Below are 19,581 nucleotides of genomic sequence, written 5' to 3'. Positions count from 1 at the left end.
GTGCTTTCTTCTGTAATGAAATAGATTTTTTTCACAATTTTGTATAGAACAAAAGAAATGGTGAAATATGTTTTAATATTTATATTGTCCTTTTTTTTGCATTCGCTGGACATGAAAGTGTTTTTTTTTAAAGTATGTGTAAGTAACGAAATTGTAAAAAAATGTTTTTGTTTTACTTTTCAAAGAAACGAAACAATGTATTGTTTTTTCGTACCAAACGAAAAGAGAAAAAAAAAGAATATCGCTTTTGTTTAAATTTTTAATAAACGAATTTATTAATATGTCTGTATTTTAATGGAGGTCTTTATTAAGTGTTTATTTATTTTTTTTTTTATTCGTAACTGTTTTATTTAACTTTCAGCGATAATTAATTTTGCGATAATAAGTACAATCTTTTTTCTCATTTTTATTATTCTTCTTTCGAATTTATTATTTATTTTATTACTCTTGTATTATTTTTATTTATAATTTTTTTATTATTATTTATCTATTATTGTTTTCCTTCTTCTGTATTTAATATTCTTGTATTATTTTTATTTAAATTTTTATTATTATTAAAATTTATTTACTATTTTCTACGATTATCCTCTTATTATTTATTTATGTTTTATTTATTATTTATTTACTCATAGTTTTGTTACTATTATTATTTCATTAATTATTTATTGACTATTTTGATACTATTATTATTTTATTATTTATTTATTTACTATTTCGCTACTATTATTATTTTAGTATTTATTTATTTACTATTTTTTCACTATTATCTTTTTATTATTAACTACAATTTAATTCAATTTTTTATTTATTCTATTAATTTTAATTAATTTCGATAATTAATTTTAATTAATTTCAATAGACCTGTTCATTGAATTTATTTTAATTTTAAAGAAAATTTCGCAAAAATTTTCCTAAAAAAAAATTTACATAAAAAAATAATTTTCTCTTGTTCAAAATTCATCGAAGAAAAAATAATTAAATTACTGTCAAAATAGATATTTTTTTCGATTAAAAATTAAAATAATTAATAGTTGTCTGAGAATATGCAAAATATATTCTATAATCATGTTACGTATAGGGTAGTGTGTGTTCTAATTATTTATTCATTCCAATGAAAAGGTGAACGATTTACGGTCAAAAGGCCTGATTATATATTTATATATTTACACGTGAGAATATGAATTTTATTATATTGACTATGAAATAATCATTATTATTGAAACTAATAGAAATTTATCGCATACTCTTTTCTCTCTTTCTATGTATAATATAACATATTCCATAAATTTACAATGAGGGGCAAAGAGCAAATACTTACAAGCGAATAATCAATATAAATATTTTTCATTATATTTTCTCATAACTTTTCACTTTAATGACCGAAGTAATTAATTAATATTTAATATTTTAATAACAGTAATTACAATTATCATTCAAATATAAGGTCTGTAATTAATAATCTAAAAAGAGATTTACCAAAAATTTACATAATTAATTAAAATTTAAATAATCGGATAAAATTAATTTTTTATTGTATATTAATATTTTATTTCTAAAATAATATTAACAAAAATAATAAAAATATTAAAATAATTTATATATTAATAATTATTATTATGTTAATAATAAAATAATAATAGTTAAATTAACGTTAATTTTTGAATGTAAAAAACATGATTAATTACTCAATTAGGTAATTAATTAATTTACTAATTAATAAATTAAATAAATATTAATAAATATAAATAAAATAAATAAAATTTATATTTAACGAGACAATTTTGAAATTCAGTTGCAAAATAATAAAATTGTTAAAGAAAAGAAAATTGTCAATATTTTAGTTATTATTTTTCAGGAATAAAAAATGAATATATGGTGAATTAACTTTTGTGATTTGTTTTTTGATAAATTAAAAGGGAGTTGCGAAGTAACACGCGTTCGTTAGTGACAGCCGAGCAGAGACCGGTCAATGGTGGTTTAAAATAGAGTCATGCGATGTGAATAAACGAATGACAGTTTGATGTAGTTTCACGTTGTTACTTCCGGGAATAACTTAATAAATGGCAATATACGCTGTCGCAGCGAAACTATAAATTAATATACCATACATGAAAATTGAACAAATTTTCATTCAAATTATCCAACTGGACAAATTTAATATTCCAATTTTTCTCCTTTTTAATATGCTTTCCACAGTTGCGTAATTTTTTCACTTTTTTTTAATTGACGTTCCGTAATTAATAAACTTTGTAAAAAAAATCTTAACCAGCGTTTGCTTTCAATTGTTGCATAATTTTTCTTTTTCTTTGATGTTCCGTAATTTATAAACTTTGTAAAAATTCTTAACCAGCTCCAGCTTACAAGTGTAAACGTTATTATAATATTATTATTGTTATTATAATTGTTTTGGAAAATATTCTTAATTATATTTATTAATTTAATAATAAAATTAATATTATAAATATTTTGATACTAGAAAACAGAAAAAGTACAAAAAATAAAATTTTTAAATTTTAGTTACTGACGGTGACATTATCAATTGGTGCTGTAATACTGGGTGCGTCAACATATTCACTGGGTGAATTTCAACAACGACGGGCCTTCCTCGAAACGAGGCAAAGTCTCGAGGTTCAATTGATTATTGAGGAGCAGAGCGCCGAACAGGAAAGATTATTATTGAGCGTGTTGCCCGAGCACGTGGCGGTGAAAATGCGTCAGGATCTTGGTGCCTCACTAGACACACAATTCAAAAAAATTTACATGTCACGTCACGAGAATGTGTCAATTTTGTACGCTGACATTGTTGGATTCACCGCCATCTCATCCACTTATAATGCCAGTGAACTCGTTAAAATTCTCAATGAACTTTTCGCAAGATTCGATCAACTCAGTGAAAGGTAATATTATCACTTTTTGAACAGTAATAGTTAATTTTCAATCGAATTGAATTAATTTAAATCATAATTAATTAATATAAAATATAATTTTTTTTAAACTTAACAATCTTTCAAGTAAATTTAAAAAAAAAGTAAATTTAATTAAATTTATTGAAATTTGATTGAATTAAATTGAATTAGAACATGGCTCGTACTAGTGAAAGTATTTAAAAATACGGACTTTACGGACCAAAAATGAAAAATTACGGACCATTTACGGACCAATTGCTGACAAAAATATAACCAGTCCGAGTCAAACAAGAGAACATTTTACTTAAAACTATAAATTAAATTTTTCATAACTATAAAACATGAAGATAATAATTTAATTATTATTTTCATGAATTTTTAACTAAAATTCTTCTTTAAATCAATTATTTTTAATAATTTTCGAAAAAGTTCTTTGACAATTTTCAAATTCATTTGTTTATAATATTCGATTTTACGAAATTTCAATTATTCGTAAATTCTTCAATTAAATATATATTAGAAAATAAAAACTTAAAATAATATAAAAAATCCGCAATTAAACTTTATCAAAAAAATTAATTTCAAAATTCAATTATTTCTAAACATTTACGCTATATTGCTTTTAATGTTCAATATTATTATCTAAAATGTTAACTGAAATCTATTTTTTAATCAATTTTTATTACAAAATTCTACTACAATTCAATTGTTTAACTACAAAAATAAATAACTTATTGAATAATTCAATGTTTCTTAAAATTCAATTCCCATAAAGAATTTTATCAACAAATTTTTAAATAATTTGAATTCTACCTTTTCAAAAATAAATTTTTATTTGAAAATTGAACGAGAATTCAATTAATTAAATACAAAAGTAAATTATTTATTGAATAATTGAATGTTTTTTAAAATTTAATTCCAATAAAGAATTTTATTAACAAATTTTTAAATAATTCAATTCTTTTGACAAATTTTAATAACATTTTTTAGAGTAATTACATTTTTCGAGAAATTCGATTAAAATTGAATTAAAAATAATTGAAATTCTGCGATGAATTTTATGATTTGTAAAAATAATTAAATCCCGAAGAAGAATTTTATTATTTTTGAACAATATTTAATTTTTGCGAAGAATATTATTACTCTTGAAAATAATTGAATTATTTCAATAATTTGTAACTTTTCCAAAATTATTTTTTTTTTCGTGTTTTTAACTAAAATTCTTCTCTATAAACATTATTTTTAATAATTTTTAAAAAAGTTTTTTGAAAACTTTCTAATTCATTTTTTTACAATTCAATTTTACAAAATTTCAATTATTCTTAAATTTTTCAATTAAATATGTATTAGAAAATAAAAACTTGAAATAAATTCTAAAAAAAAAAATATTCACAATTAAACTTTCTCAAAGAAATGAGTTCCACAGAATTGTTAGTTAAAAATACGAAAAATTCAGATTTTCAAAGATTTTAATTTAAAACCTTTTCAAAATTCAATTATTTATAAAAAAATCCACGCTATATTGCTTTTATATTCAATTATAATATAAAATTTCAACTAAAATTCATTTTTAATTCAATTTTAAATTTAATAAAAAATTCTACTAGAATTCAATTATTTTAATACAAAAAGAAATAATTTATTAAATAATTGAATGTTTCTTAAAATTCAATTATCCTAAAGAATTTTATCAAAAATATTTTTAAATAATTGAATTCTCTTGACGAATTTTAATAAAATTTTTGAGAATAATTAATTTTTTCTAGAATTCGATTAAAATTGTGCTTAAATGTTAAAAATAATTGAAATTCAGCAATGAGTTCTATTATTTATGAAAATAATTAAATTTCTCAAAAAATTTTATTATTTACGAAAATGTTTGCGTAGAATTTTATTAAATTTTGTTTAAATAATTGAATTCTTTTGGGTAATTTTATTAAAATAGTAGATATTGAAAATCCTTTGAATTGAGGAAAATTTTTTAAAATATTTGAAATTGTGCCAAGAATTTTATTTAAATTTTTGAAAATAATTAAATTTCTGAGAAGAATATTGTTATTTATAAAGAAAATTGATATTTTAATTTTGACTAGAATTTTTTTAAATTTATGATTACATTGAATTTCTGCGAAAAATTTTATTTCTTTTGAAAATAATTGAATTTTTGCATTCATTTGTAATTTCTTTAAAATTCTTCAAATTATATCGTACAATTTTTTTCAATCAAATTACGAATTTTTTTTTTTTTTAAACTGACTGTTACGGTTTTTTAAGAGATTTACGGTGCTATTTCGAGCCCTGTCCAAGTCAAAAAGTAAAATTATTTAAATTTATTGAAATTTGATTGAATTGGATCGAATTTGATTGAATTAAAATCAAGTTAATTGAATTAGAACGAATTTGATTGAAATAAAGAGAATTTGATTGAATTAATTAAAATTTGATTGAATTAAGTAGAATTTACTTTTGTGATACAATTTTTCTTCCAATACAATTATATTTAATTCTCCATTACAAACATTTTTTTCCACTACAAAAATCTTTTTCCAATACAACAATTTTTTTATCGAAGAAAAAAATATACATAACTAGAAATCAAATTTTAAAATGAATATTAAAGAAAAAGTACATAACGATCCTGTTTTTTCTTCTCACCATTTTCCTGAAAGGAATTGCATTTTATTCAATTGAGAAAATAAATGGTAGTCTCAAAAAGAACACATTTTTATATGCAGTTCATGATAGATTAGGTACAATTAGGTTACACGTTTTTTTATTATTAAAGTATCAAATAAATTGTGAAAAAGAATTTTCTCAGTTGAATTTTTCACTTTGAAAACTTCTCTCTTGTGAAGTGTTGGAATAGAGAAAAAGCTACTTCTCCTCACTGAAAACGTACACTCACTAACTTTATGAAACGTTTCAAGTTTCTTTTCTCCCCACTCTCCCCATCCCCACCGAAAAAAAAATTATTTCTTTATTCTCATTGCATTTTCAACTCGAGTATCATTTTGAATTCCATTTTATTCAACTTTGCGATAAATTGTTCTCTAAAACGAAAAAAGAAAATTATTTTAACATATTACAATAATTTGAGGATAATTTTACTGAAAAAGTAAAATATTACTGTAAACGTTTTTTACAGTAGAAATATTTTACTCTGAAATTTTTTTTCAGCGTAATTTCAAAACAAGTAGCGATAAATTTCAACGTTTACTTATTAATAATTTATTTTGAAAAAAGTTTTTCTCTTCAAATTTTTCTTTTTGAAAAAAAAACAATCCTTGATTAAAAATTTAAAAGAAGAAAAATTTTGTTGGGAAAGAAATTTTACTTCTAAGTGAAAAATAATATTTTTCTTTTAATTGTCGTTAGGGGAGTATTAAAAATAAAAAATTTTTTAGCACTTTTCTTTGAAGAGAAAACTTTTTTTACTAGGCGGGGAATTTTGGTCTGACTAGAATCATCATTTTCCACTTGAAAGAGAAATATTTTTTTGAAAGTTACGAAATATATTAGAGATTAAATTCTGTGGTAGAAAAAAAAACAGTTTTGTTTTCATGAATAATGTTGTTTACTTAGCAAACAGTTACCGTCTGACTAAAACTGCATTTTTCTACTTAAACAGCAAACACTTGATTTTCCCAACTGAGGGTAGTTCTACTTTACGTTATACAAAATAAATATTCAAAAATTAAGTTTGTCTGACTAAAAACATTTTACTCTACTTAAAACTATTAAAATTAATATTTTATAAACAGAGACTACATTTTTTGAGGCAAAAGCCGATTTGCAAATTAATTAAGTGTTTTGATACAAACAGGGAACATTGTCTGACTAAAATCGTAATTTTCTACTTGAAAAGTAAGTAAAAATTGATTAAAAAAATATTATCTTGCTATTTAAATTTACTAATAAAAAATTTTAACCTAGTCTGACTTAAATTGATTTATTCCACTCAGAATTGCAAAAATTTGTGTTTTATAAATAAGGTAAAGAACAATTTATTTTCCCAGTGAATTTTTATGGAAAAGAAGTTTTGATTAGTTAAACTTATTTTTTTCCGGATGTTAATTATGTCTGACTTGGATTTATTTATTACATTTACAATAACAAAAACTTATGATTTTTAATCAAAGCACACCAATATTTAGTAAAATTATTTGTGAATAGATAATTAGACATACATTTTCCTTAATATTTTATTTTTCACTTGGGGTGCAAATTCGGTCTGACTGAAATAGTATTTTTCTACTTGCCATCATTGCAAAGAAAAATGTATTTTAAACGAGGCGAAAACAATTATTCATAGAATCAGATTAAAAAATTGTTCTTTGCTATTTAAATTTCTTTACTAAAAAAATTTAAATCCTGTCTGACTAAAATTGATTCATTCTACTTAGAATTAAAAAAATTCATGTTTTATAATAAACAAAGTAAAAATTATTTAATAAAATTATTTGTGGTATAATATTCCTGACAAATATTTATTTGCCTTAATATTTTTTTATTTGGAGTGCAAGTTTAGTATGACTAAAATAATTTATTTCTAGGTACTTGTCACTCGCAGAAAACAAAATTTTTAAACGATATAATGCAAACGTTAGTTCATTTAGTCTGATTGAAACAATTTTCCTACCTCTTTTTTCTTCCTTTTAATTAAAAAAATTCCAAACTTGTCTGAATATAATTGAGTCATGCTAGTTAGAATTACAAAAAATTGTTTTATAACCAAAACAAATGATATTTTACAGTTTTTCTGAGGATATCAAATTGAGACAAAAAACGAATTAAAAGTGTTGTAAAATTTTCATTAAATATTTCTCTAAACGTTTTTTACTTGGGGTGCATATTTGGTCTGATCAAAACAATCTTTTTCTACTTGGTACTGAAAAAAGAAAATATTTTGATTTTAAACGATGCGAAAACATTAATTTGTATTTTTAGATAAAAAAAACTTTTTTCCTTCCCAAAAAAATTTCTAACGAAAAAAATTTAAATCTTGTCTGACTAAAATTGATTCATTCTACTTAGAATTACCAAGAATTATGTTTTATAAACAAAGCAAACAATATTTAGTAATATTTTCTTTAAATATTTCTCTAAATTTTTTTTATTTGGGTTGCATATTCGGTCTGACCAAAACATTCCTTTTCTACTTGTTATTGCAACAAACAAAAAATTTTAAATAATGCAAAAACATTAATTTATATTATCAGATAATAAGACCTTTTTCTTGAACAATTATCATAAAATAAATAAATTATTTAATGAATAATTTAACTAAAATATTTCAAAATTAATTCAATTTTAAAAGAGTTGTGTTTACAAGTTTCGTAAATGAATGAACTTCAAACGGTTTCAGTTTAAAATTTTAAAAAATTTCAATGTTGAATGAATTTAATTAGAAATTTTAATGAACTTAGATTTAATATTTAATTAATTATTAAAAAATAATGGATTTATAGACGAATCTTAATTAAAAAGACTAAAAATATTGAATTTCGAAGAAGCTACAAATAATTGCAGAAATTCAATTATTTTCAAAAGTAATAAAATTCTTATCACAAAATTCAATTATGTTCGAAATTTACAAAAAATCTTGACAATATTCCAATTATTATCTTTATAAATAAAAAAATTCTTCTTGAAAATTCAATTATTTTCAAAAATTTTAATAAAATTCTTGTCAAAAATTCAATTATTTTCAAAAACTTTCCTCATTTCAATGATTTTCAATATCTACTATTTTAATAAAATTACCCAAAAGAGTTCAATTATTTAAATACAATTTTAATAAAGTTGTACGCAAAAATTTAATTATTTTCATAAATTAGTAAAAATTTCACAGGAATTTAAATATTTACAAATTTTTTTATACGTTTCTTCTCAATAATTCAATTATTTTCAGAAATAATAAAATTCATTGCAGAATTTCAATTTTTTTTTTAATACAATTTTAATCAAATTCCATAAAAAATGGAACTGTTCTAAAAAATTTTATTAAAATTTGTCAAAAGAATTCTTTTATTTAAAAATTTGTTAATAAAATTCTTTATAAGAATTAAATTTTAAGAAACATTTAATTATTCAATAAATAATTAACTTTTGTATTTAAATAATTGCGAATTCTCGTAGAATTTTCTAATAAAAATTGATTTGAAAATGAATTTTAGTTTAAATTTTAGATAATAATAGAATATGAAAATAATTTTTAAGAAGTTACAGTAACAATATTCTTATAATATAAAATAATGATTTTAACACTCGATCCTCTTTAATTATTATAAAATAGATTAATTTCAAAAAAGGTTTGAATTTGAAAATTTTGAAATCCTAAATCCTATGGAAAAATAATGATAATTAAATATTTAAAAAAGATATTATTGTTTTCGAATAATTTTACAATTATAAAGATATTCGTAAATAAATTTAACAGAACATTTTTTTAAATAAAATTTTTTCCTTTCTTTTCTAAAAATTCAAAAATTTTCAGTTTCATTTTTAATTTAATTTTCTAATTGACAAATATAATTTATAAACATTTTTTTCCCTTATTTTTAAAAAACTTTGAATTTTATTAAAACAATTGAAATTAAGAAAATAGAATTGATGTAAATTATTTTCTTATGAAAATTGATAATTTTCTATACAAAAATATTAAGAAACGGGAATATCTTATGTTTTTCTTCCCAAAAGAAAAAAATGAGTTTGTAAACAATATTGTTATTGAGAAATAAAAATGATGCATAAAATGGGTATATTTCCTAATTCTTAATCAAAACTCTTTAACAATTAACAATTTTTTAGAAATAAAAAGGAGAATAATTTGCATAATAATTTAGATCAGTCAAACGAAATTTGTTTTTAGAAAAAAGCATATAACGAACAAAATGGATATATTTTTCATTTGTTAATCATAATTTTTTTTAAATTTTCTAATTTCTAATATTATTTTATTATAAATCATGGAAAAAATAACTGCATATTTTCTATTTGTCAAACAATATTTTTTAAAGTAGAAAAAACAAAAGCATACATAGAAACTAACTTCAATCTCTGGACAGAATCGAATGAAAGAATACGGAGTAGTTAATTAAATAATAATTATTAAATTATGATACATATTTATTAGCAATGAACTTTTTCTTTTCTACTCTTTTTCTTTCACATTCCTTAATAAGGAGAAATTTCTAAAGAATTTCCTTAATACTCAACAGTACATATAAATTTCACAGTTTCAGTTCAAAACTCAACAATTTCAGGTTAAATTGACATTTGACACAATATGATACCTGACAAGATATTTAATCTTTGACGGAACTAAAGATGCATTTCAAAGCACACTCGTATTCACGAATCAAGGAATTTTGAAACAATGGGTGTTCCTAAACAAAGGGAATAAGAGATACGGTTTTAGTTGTGTGTATAAATACCCCATTGTATATGCATCTTAACTATATAAATTATATATATATTCCACTTAATGCTTGTGTGTTGAAGATAACGTTACTCCACGTAACGGTAATGTAAAATGATTATGTCAATTTTTTACGGAGAGAGAAAGAGAGAATATCGTGCGTGCATAAAAGTTTTCCGTTCGATTGAACGTATATTTGCGAGAAAATGAGATAGAGAGAGAAGGAGAGAAAAAGGGAGAGAAAAAGAGAGAAAAAAGGAGAGAAAAAGAGAGAGAAAAGAAGAGAAAGAGGAGAGAGAAAAAGGAGAGAGAAAAAGAGAGAGAGAGAGAGAGCGAGAGAGAGAGGAAATAGAGAAAGAGAAGAAATTAGAGAGTGCAAGAAAGAGAAAGATAGAGAAAAATAGAAAAAGAGAGAGAAGGAATAAGAGAGAGAAAGAGAGGAATAAGAGAGTATAAGAAAGAGAAAGATAGAGAAAAATAGAAAAAAAGAGAGAAATATAGAGGAAACGAAAGAGAAAGATAGAGAAAAAGAGAGAGAGAGATAAAGACAAAAAAGAGCGATAGAGACAGAAAGAGAGAAAGAATGTAAAGGAGTGTGAAGCATGAAATATTGTAACGATCGACTATCATCTATATATCTCGCAATTATATATTGTGAAACACCAACGCGCTATACACAAAAATAGATTTTCCCGCAGGTATGAATGGAAGTGGTTTTGTGTAACATGGTATACAGCCACGAGGAATTTCTCTCGCTTCACTTCACCCCTTACCAATGTGTGTCAATGAGATTTGACGACACGAAGAATCACGCCACCATAAAACAACCCTATAAAAACCTGAAAATACCGATGAGATGAAACTTCATTTCCTCTATAACAAGAACAACAACAACCACGAAAAAATAATAATAGCGTAGAAAAAAAATAGATGCGTAACTATTTTTCTCCCCCCAAAGCAGATAAGAATAGATTTTTTATTGATTTCTTCCTCTACATGAAAAAAAAAAAAATGTCTTTAGACACGTTAAATTACAATTTTATTAATGTTCCAATATTCTTTTCATACATTATTATACTGACATTGTTGTTATTTTTATTTATATTTTTGTCATTTCTTAATGTTTCTTAATCTTATTATATTATTTTTAATCATTAGTTATTTTTTACTAATTCAGATTTAGAGAGTATTTTAATTATTATTGTAGAATATTTCGACTAAAATTTAGAATATTTATAGACTGAAAAAAATTTATTTAGTTGCAAAAAAGAATTCCTTGACTGTTAATAAATAAATATTTATTTTCTAACAGCCAAGGAATTGTTTATTCGAATCAAATAAATTCTTAATTTGTATAAAATAATTATATTTATTATAAAATAATTTTTATTTTTGTTGATTAAATATTATTTGCTGTAAATACTGAAATTATTGGTATTTGCAAAAAATACCAATAATTTTATTTATTGGTATTTATTAAAATTTATTTTGATTTAAATAAAAATTCTTTGATTCAGGTAAAGATTTATTTGAATAATGTAATTATTATATATATAATAATTTTTTTGATAATAAACAAGTAGTCGATAATTCAAAACAAATAAAATTTTTTTTCACTCTAACATTATTTCTTTCTTCTTTATTTATTTACAGCATTTATTTTAAAAATAAAAAAGTAATAATTTAATAATTATAAAGTAGAAAAAATATTTATTATTAAATCATTAATAAATTTTTTCTTCTGTCGTCTTAAATAAATAAAAATAATCGATTGTTAAAAATTAAAATTTTCAATTTTTAAACTAACGAATATTTTCATTTTTTGATTTTTTTAAATTTGGAATGAATTTTGACCTTTTGTTTCCTCTTCACCAATTTTTTTGTTACAATAAATTTCTTATGTTAATGTAAAAAAATATAATTTCGTTTTCATTTTTATTTATTAATTCGTTTCGATATTTATTTTATACTGTCTGTCAAAGAAACATTTTTTTTTGGGGGAAAATTTTCAAAGAAAACTAGGTTAAGAATTAAATAAAAAATAGAAAATAAAACATTAAAAGAAAGGAAAAGTTTTTCATTTCTTTCCCACGTCAAAAGAAGTATTTTATTCTTTTCCTCTTCTTTTAAAAAAAAAATTTCCGTCAATTATCGAGAAAGGATTTTGAAAAATAGAAAATTTGTTCTTTTCTCTTGTAAATAAATAATTAGTAAGTTTTTCAGAAAATGATTTCTTTTAGCAGGCATCATCGATTTTAAAATTGAGAACGTGAAAATTTATTGAATTATATATAATTCATTTACTAAATTAAATTTTATATTTATTTTAAAAATCAAATTTTAAATTTAATTTATTAAAAATTCGAATAATAGAAATTAGAAACAGTAAGAAATAGAAATCTGAATTTTCGTCTTTATTTATTTACTGTTTTAAATTTTTAATACATCAATAAGTGAAATATTTAAAAATTCAAAAAATAGAAAATAAAAATCTGAAACGACTTCTTTTTTTAGAATTTCTTTCTAGTTTCTATAGAACATTATATATATTTTGTAAAAAAAACATCTTCAATAAACCGACACTGAGATGAAAAAATATTTAAACTGACAATAAATTTTCATGCTAAAAAAATTGTTGAAAAAAAAATTTCTACAAAAAAAAAAAAATAGAATGTCCCACAGGAAATCGATCCGCATAGAAAAACAACCACTTCATCTCTGTCCAATTATTAACAAAAGTAAATTGGAAAATGAAAGAGATAACGTGGATGAATTTTTGTCCGGAAAAAAAGGTAGTCATAAAAAATTCTACTAAAAATTGAGAAATGCTTTAAATTCCAGTGGCGTTTGTACATATATATACATATATTATATATAGGACTAGAAGAATTGTTCCTACTCTGTTTTTTTTATTCTTGGTCCAGTATTAAATCGATTCGTTACGAAAAAATGTCCCCAGAATATTTGAATATCAGAAATTAATTTTTTTAAATTAAATATATTTATAAATATTGAAAATTTACGCAATATAGACAGTTACTTTACATTTATAAACAATTAGATACATATTTAACTTGTTAACAATATAAATATTGTATTTTTATTTTATTTTTTTATTTTTATTATATTTTTTATTTATTATACTAATTATCAAAAAAGGACATAAAGAAAATGATTAAATATTAATAATTATTAATATTTAATCATTTTCTTTATGATAATGATAATTAAAATTTTGGTATTATAGATAAATGATTTAAACCAGAACCGCGCCATAATTGGCACACTTACCCTATTAATTTTCTTCTTTTTCTTAAATGAATTTTGACTATGCCAACTGATTTAATGAATTATTTTGTCGCGAAATTTAAAAAAAGAAAAATTTAATAAATATATTAATATTAATAATGTATAATTAATTAATATTTAGAGAAAAATAATTATGTAAATTTCTACCCAATATTTACTAGAATTCATGTAGAAATTCTAGTAAATTATTTTGTAGAATATTTTTACTGTAGACAATTTAAATATTATCGACAAATATTTATAATTTAAATATTATCAAAATAATTTTGATAGAAAAATAAATATTATTATTATGGGCATGTCTTGTTATTAAACTAAATAAATAATTTATCAATTAGTATGATAAAGTTAATTAATAATATGTTTAATAATATATTTACCTATTTAGTAATAAAAAAAGTAGATTTGATAGATTTGATAAATTTTATAGAAAAAAAATAATATTAAATTAATAGGATAGAGATAATTAATAATATATTTAATAACACATTTATATATTTAGTAAAAGAAAAAGTAAATAATATTGCAATAAATAATAAGATAGAGAATAAATTTTTTGGAGTAGATTTTTCCATTAAACTTCTAGTAAATGTAAATTAATTACTTTAATAATATTTGCAATAAATAATAAAGAAAGAGAATAAATTTCTTGGAGCAGATATTTTTTATTAAATTTTTTGTAAATAAATTAATTAACCAAATTCAATTGAACTAATGCAATGAAAATTAAATTTAAAAATAATATTAAATAAATTTTTTTGCCTTCTGTTTAATTCTAGATACGAGCAATTGCGGATAAAAATTTTGGGCGACTGCTACTATTGTATAAGTGGAGCACCAATCGAGAGACCAGATCACGCCGTCCTTTGTGTTCACATGGGACTCTCCATGGTGGACGCAATAAAATATGTCCAACAAAAAACAAAAAGTCCTGTCGATATGAGGGTGGGAATTCACACCGGGGCTGTTCTCGCAGGCGTTCTTGGTCAACGACAATGGCAGTTTGATGTTTACAGCAAAGACGTCGAGCTTGCCAATAAAATGGAGAGCAGTGGAATGGCTGGGTAAGATATTTTTTTCCCACAATTTTACTGCATTCTTTTTTTTTATTATTATCATTTTTTATAGAAATTCTGTAATTTCTTCTACTATCACATTTAGAAAAAAAACTTAAATTTATAAAAAAAAAAATTAAAAAATCTTATGAGAAAACCAGTTTTTCATTACTGACAAAAATAAATTAATAAAAATAATAAATAACTCATTTAATTAAAAATTATAAAATTAATATAATTCATTACTTACAAATATAATTAAGGTTCCCCCCTTCCTATTAATAGTTATTTATTTCCTATTTTTCTTATATATAAAAATTAAAATTAAAAAAAAATGTTACAATTTTTAAGTTTTCAGATAAATAAATATAAATTATAAACAATAATGATTTGAGAAAAATGATTAGTTTAATTTCTGATTAACTTTCCGAAGTTTCATAAATAACAATACAAAAAAGTTTTCTTGTTATTAAAGAGAAATTTATAATTAAAAAAAAAAATTCACTTTTATTTTTTTTAGAAAAGAAAAATATTGAAAATTTAATTTAGTCTTGACAAAAAAAAGAATACGAAACAATTGATTATTTCGTAATTCAGAAAATATTTATTAATTAATATTAATAGCTTAATTAAATATTAATTTAATATTATCGTTTAAATTTAAATGAACTATTATGAGAGTAAATAATTATTTTCATAAAAGTTCATTTAAATTTGAAAAAAATTTTAAATATAAAAATTCCGATTTGAAAAATTTTAATTTAAACAATAATTTTACATAAATTATCATATTTTTTTAGTAAGTTTTAGAAAAAGTATTGAACTTTTTTTTCCAAAAAAATTACGCTCTTTGCAAAATTTATACGTCCCGAAATTTTATCATTTCCCATTTATTTTCATAATAGTTCATTAAAATTTTGAAATATCATTAAAGTTTATCGATTTTAATTTGTTTTTCAAACAATGATTTTGGTACATTGTTATCGTTTCGCCCCCATGTAGATTCACAATAACACACACACACATATACAGATATATATATACAAATAAAACTTGGATGAAACAACTATCAGTTATTGAGAAAAAAAAGTTATTCTCGATTTCAGGAACAAAAAAAAGTGTGGGCGACATCGTAAGTAACAATAGAGGGTCAAACACAAAATCGAATTTCGTGACGGAGAAAAAAATAAATACGATGATAATTTAGAAATTTTATATTGAAACGTTTATATAAGTAGGAGTTGGACAAAATAATAAAAGTTGCTTTGTTTACGGAAACATTGTCTAATAAAATTAATAAGCGATGAGAAAAAGTTAAAAGCAAAAACAGAAAAAACAAAAAGATACAGTAAAAACTAAAATCATTTATTTAATTTTATGATTCTCATATAAAGTGAAATATAAATTTTCTACTAAATGTAAAGTTCGAAAAAAGTGTTTTTCTACAAAAAAAAAAAAAAAAACTAAAAAATCGGAGAAAAATTAATGCTGAAAATTAATTGAAAAACAACTGTTTACATAATTAATAATTACATTGACTGATTATTAAATATTAAATATTATAAAATTATAAATGTTATAAAATATTATAAAATATTAAACTAAATATTAAAATTAAATAATAAAAAAAATATTTCTGGACAACTTTATTTTTACAGTCACAAATACACTTTTTCGGGTCAAATAAAGAATTTGTAAATAGTTTCGAAAAATCGCAAAAAAATCAGTAGAAACATTTTTTTTAACTCCCCTTGAGAATTTATAACTTCAGAAACACCCCAAGAGAATAAATTTACTGGATCAACCTCCAATAGAATAATTACGAAAAAATATAGAGCAAAAAATCCAAATAATTTTGTCAGAATAGCCAAATTTTTCCATATTTTGCAAAGGAAAAAAAATAGAAAAAAATTTTTCCTCGGTCCGCTTTTGAAAAATTGATTTCATAAACATCCTAAGAGAGTGAAATTAACGAAATCAACAAAAACGGATAATTGCGAAAAAAGTTAGAGCAAAAAATTAAAAAAATATTTTTCAAAACAGCCGATTTTTAAAATTTTTTGCAAAGAATAAAATAGAAAATAATTTTTCCTCAGTTCGCCTTTGAAAAATTGACTTCATAAACATCCCAGAAGAGTGAAATTAACGGAATGAACAAAAATGGATAATTGCAAAAAAGGTTAGATAAAAAAAATTTAAAATATTTCCAAAACAGCCGATTTTTAAAATTTGTTGCAAAGAATAAAATAGAAAATAATTTTTCTCGTTTCACCTTTGAGAATTTGAGATCAAAAACACACCTAGAGAGTGAATTCACAAAATAAGCCCTAGATAATAATTACAAAAAAAGTTCGAGCAAAAAATCTAAAAAACTTTACCAGAACAGTCGAATTTTTAAATTTTTATTGCAATGGAAAAAATTTAAAAAAATTCCCACGGTTCGCCCTTAAAAATTTGATTTCGTAATTACTTCAAAAGAGCTAATTCACAGGATTAACCAAATCCGTTACTTACAAAAAAAGTTAAAGCAAAAAATCCAAAAAATTCTGCCAAAGCAGCCGAATTTTTGCATCTTTTGCAAACGAAAAATAATAAGCTGAATTTAGAGATTTTCTCAAAATGAAGTCTAATATAATTTAATCATAATTCAATTAAGGTTTATTTAAACTCATTTTCCTCATAGTAAATAACTTTTCTACTTTCTTTCATTTAAGAATCAAAAAACAAGTTATTAAATCTTATGAGTAGGAAATGTCGAGGGGAAAAGTTTTTGCAATATCCTGTGGAATGTTTCGAAAAAGTATGCGCTTTATGATTTTGTTTTTTCCGTAAATAAAACAAGAAAGAATGAAGTATTTCTCAAAAAAGTGAAAAATATAAATTTTTTCAAAAATTGTTCTATTGTAAGATAAAAACGAAAAATATTTTTCAATACTTTTCTCTTAAAGGGAAAGAGTTCTTTATTAATTTCCCCAAATAAGTTCGAAAAGTATTTTTATTCAGTAAGTTTTTAATTTAAATTGTTTTTCTTATTTTAATTTACTTTTTCATTGTTTTTTATTTTTTAATTTAATTAAAATTGTTTTTCATATTTTAATTTACTTTTACATTGTATTTTATATTTTAATTTACTTTTACATTGTTTTTAACATTTTAATTTACTCTTAAATTATTTGTTACATTTCAATTTACTTTTACATTGTTTTTTATATTTTAATTTACTTTTACATTGTTTATAAGGTTTATATTGTTTATTATTGAAATTTAACTTTTACGTTTATATAGCGGGTGTTAATTAACAAGTTACAGCTGTAATTGCAAAGAAATGGAAATAAATTCAATTGACAAGGAATTTACAACTTCGAAAACTTCTTTACTGATTTACATTCATTACAGAATTAATCAAACTTCGCGAGATTCTCTCCGCAACTTCTTTTTCTTTTTAAATCCAATTATCCAACTTTCATATATCAGATGACAGTTAACAAATTGTTCACGCAATTCATTAAAACCCTGGTAATTTCTTTTAAAAAAAAAGATTAATAGGACCAATTTTTAGCATTTGAATAAATTTTGTTAAAAATTGATTTTCTAAATTATGCTGAAAAAATTTATTTGATTCTATTAACCGATGACTTATCTTTTATCAAATAAATATATTTACTTGATTTAAATACTTTTTATTTTAGTCAATTAAATATTTGCTTCAAATAAAAAATTGTTTTAACTTTCAAATACTGAATTTACAGTTTTTAATACAATTTGACTTACATAAAATTTATTCGATTTAAGTAAATATTTATTTGATAATATACAAGTAAACGATTATTTGAATCAAGTAAATTTTTTTTTCAGTGTTTAATATAATTAAACACAAAAGTAAACGAAATTTAAAAGTGAAAATTTAAATTTAAATTAAATTTTTCTAGGGAAAAAAAGTTAAAATGTAAATAATAAACTAAATGAAAAAAAAATATTTGACGAAAAAAATGTACTAAAAAATAGTTTTTAATGTGAAATAAATGTGGACGAAAATATCTCACCAACTTCACATTAAGGGGTCAAGTATCTACCCTTAATCTTAAATACAAAAAGTCTAGGAATTAAATATATTGAATACATTCATTAAAATTCCCCTACAAAAAAAGAATTTCTAAATAATAAAACTTTTTTTTCTTTTGGTTTGAGAATAGAAAATAGAAATTTAATTACGAAATCCACAGATTAGTTACATTTTCCTGTACTATTTATCCTGGATTAAAGAATGAATAGCTGTAAACAAAGACAGCCTGTTTCATCGTCCAAATTAAGAAAAGTTGTAGGAAAATTTTTAATTCTCAAACTATATGACTGGTAATACAAAAGTCCAAAACTTTATATAATTCTCAAGTTGCAAGAAGCAGTCAGTTAAGCTAAAAGTAGGGTTGAGACTATGTGAACCCCTTGGGAGTTTCCCTTTAAGTCAATTTAGTCGAGTCCTTGTGGTAAGATAAACACACGTACATAAAAGAGAGTGAATACGTGTTTGTATTGGTCTTGATAGAAAGGGAGGCTGTGAGAGGAAGTTGGGAGATAAGGCGAAATCCGGTTTAAATATAGGTTATAAATAGAAAGTAGATAGTTTTATAAATTTATAAATAAATATAAATAAATATTTATTTATTTTGAATCACAGAATATTTTTCTCAATTTTTAAACATTCCTTTTCATTATACAAAAGGGTGAAAAAATATTGTACTCACTTTAAAAACATCAGTGTTGCCTCAAAAAACTTTAATTTTGATTTTCCCTAACTTTTCCCTGATTTCCAGACAAAAATTTCACTTTTTTCCTGAGTCTGAAGAAAATCAATAACTTCTTTTTTAAATAAATATTAAATCATTATTATTTT

At 21.7% G+C, this 19,581-nt stretch overlaps 1 protein-coding gene across 1 annotated transcript in view; it reads left to right on the top strand.

Moving 5' to 3' along the window:
* Positions 1-19,581, top strand: part of LOC122501075 (adenylate cyclase type 3-like) — a 71,731-nt gene that overhangs the window by 9,286 nt on the left and 42,864 nt on the right. Inside the window, exons 2-3 of the mRNA XM_043610324.1 lie at positions 2,518-2,897; positions 14,415-14,699. Of these exons, the coding sequence (XP_043466259.1) occupies positions 2,518-2,897; positions 14,415-14,699 (665 nt within the window). The remainder of the gene's footprint in view (positions 1-2,517; positions 2,898-14,414; positions 14,700-19,581) is intronic.

This window comes from Leptopilina heterotoma, unplaced genomic scaffold, assembly GCF_015476425.1.
Source record: "Leptopilina heterotoma isolate Lh14 unplaced genomic scaffold, ASM1547642v1 Lhet_199, whole genome shotgun sequence".
Lineage (NCBI taxonomy): Eukaryota > Metazoa > Arthropoda > Insecta > Hymenoptera > Figitidae > Leptopilina > Leptopilina heterotoma.
Note: the sequence above shows the minus strand (reverse complement) of the source record. Positions and strands in the feature narration are given on the sequence as shown.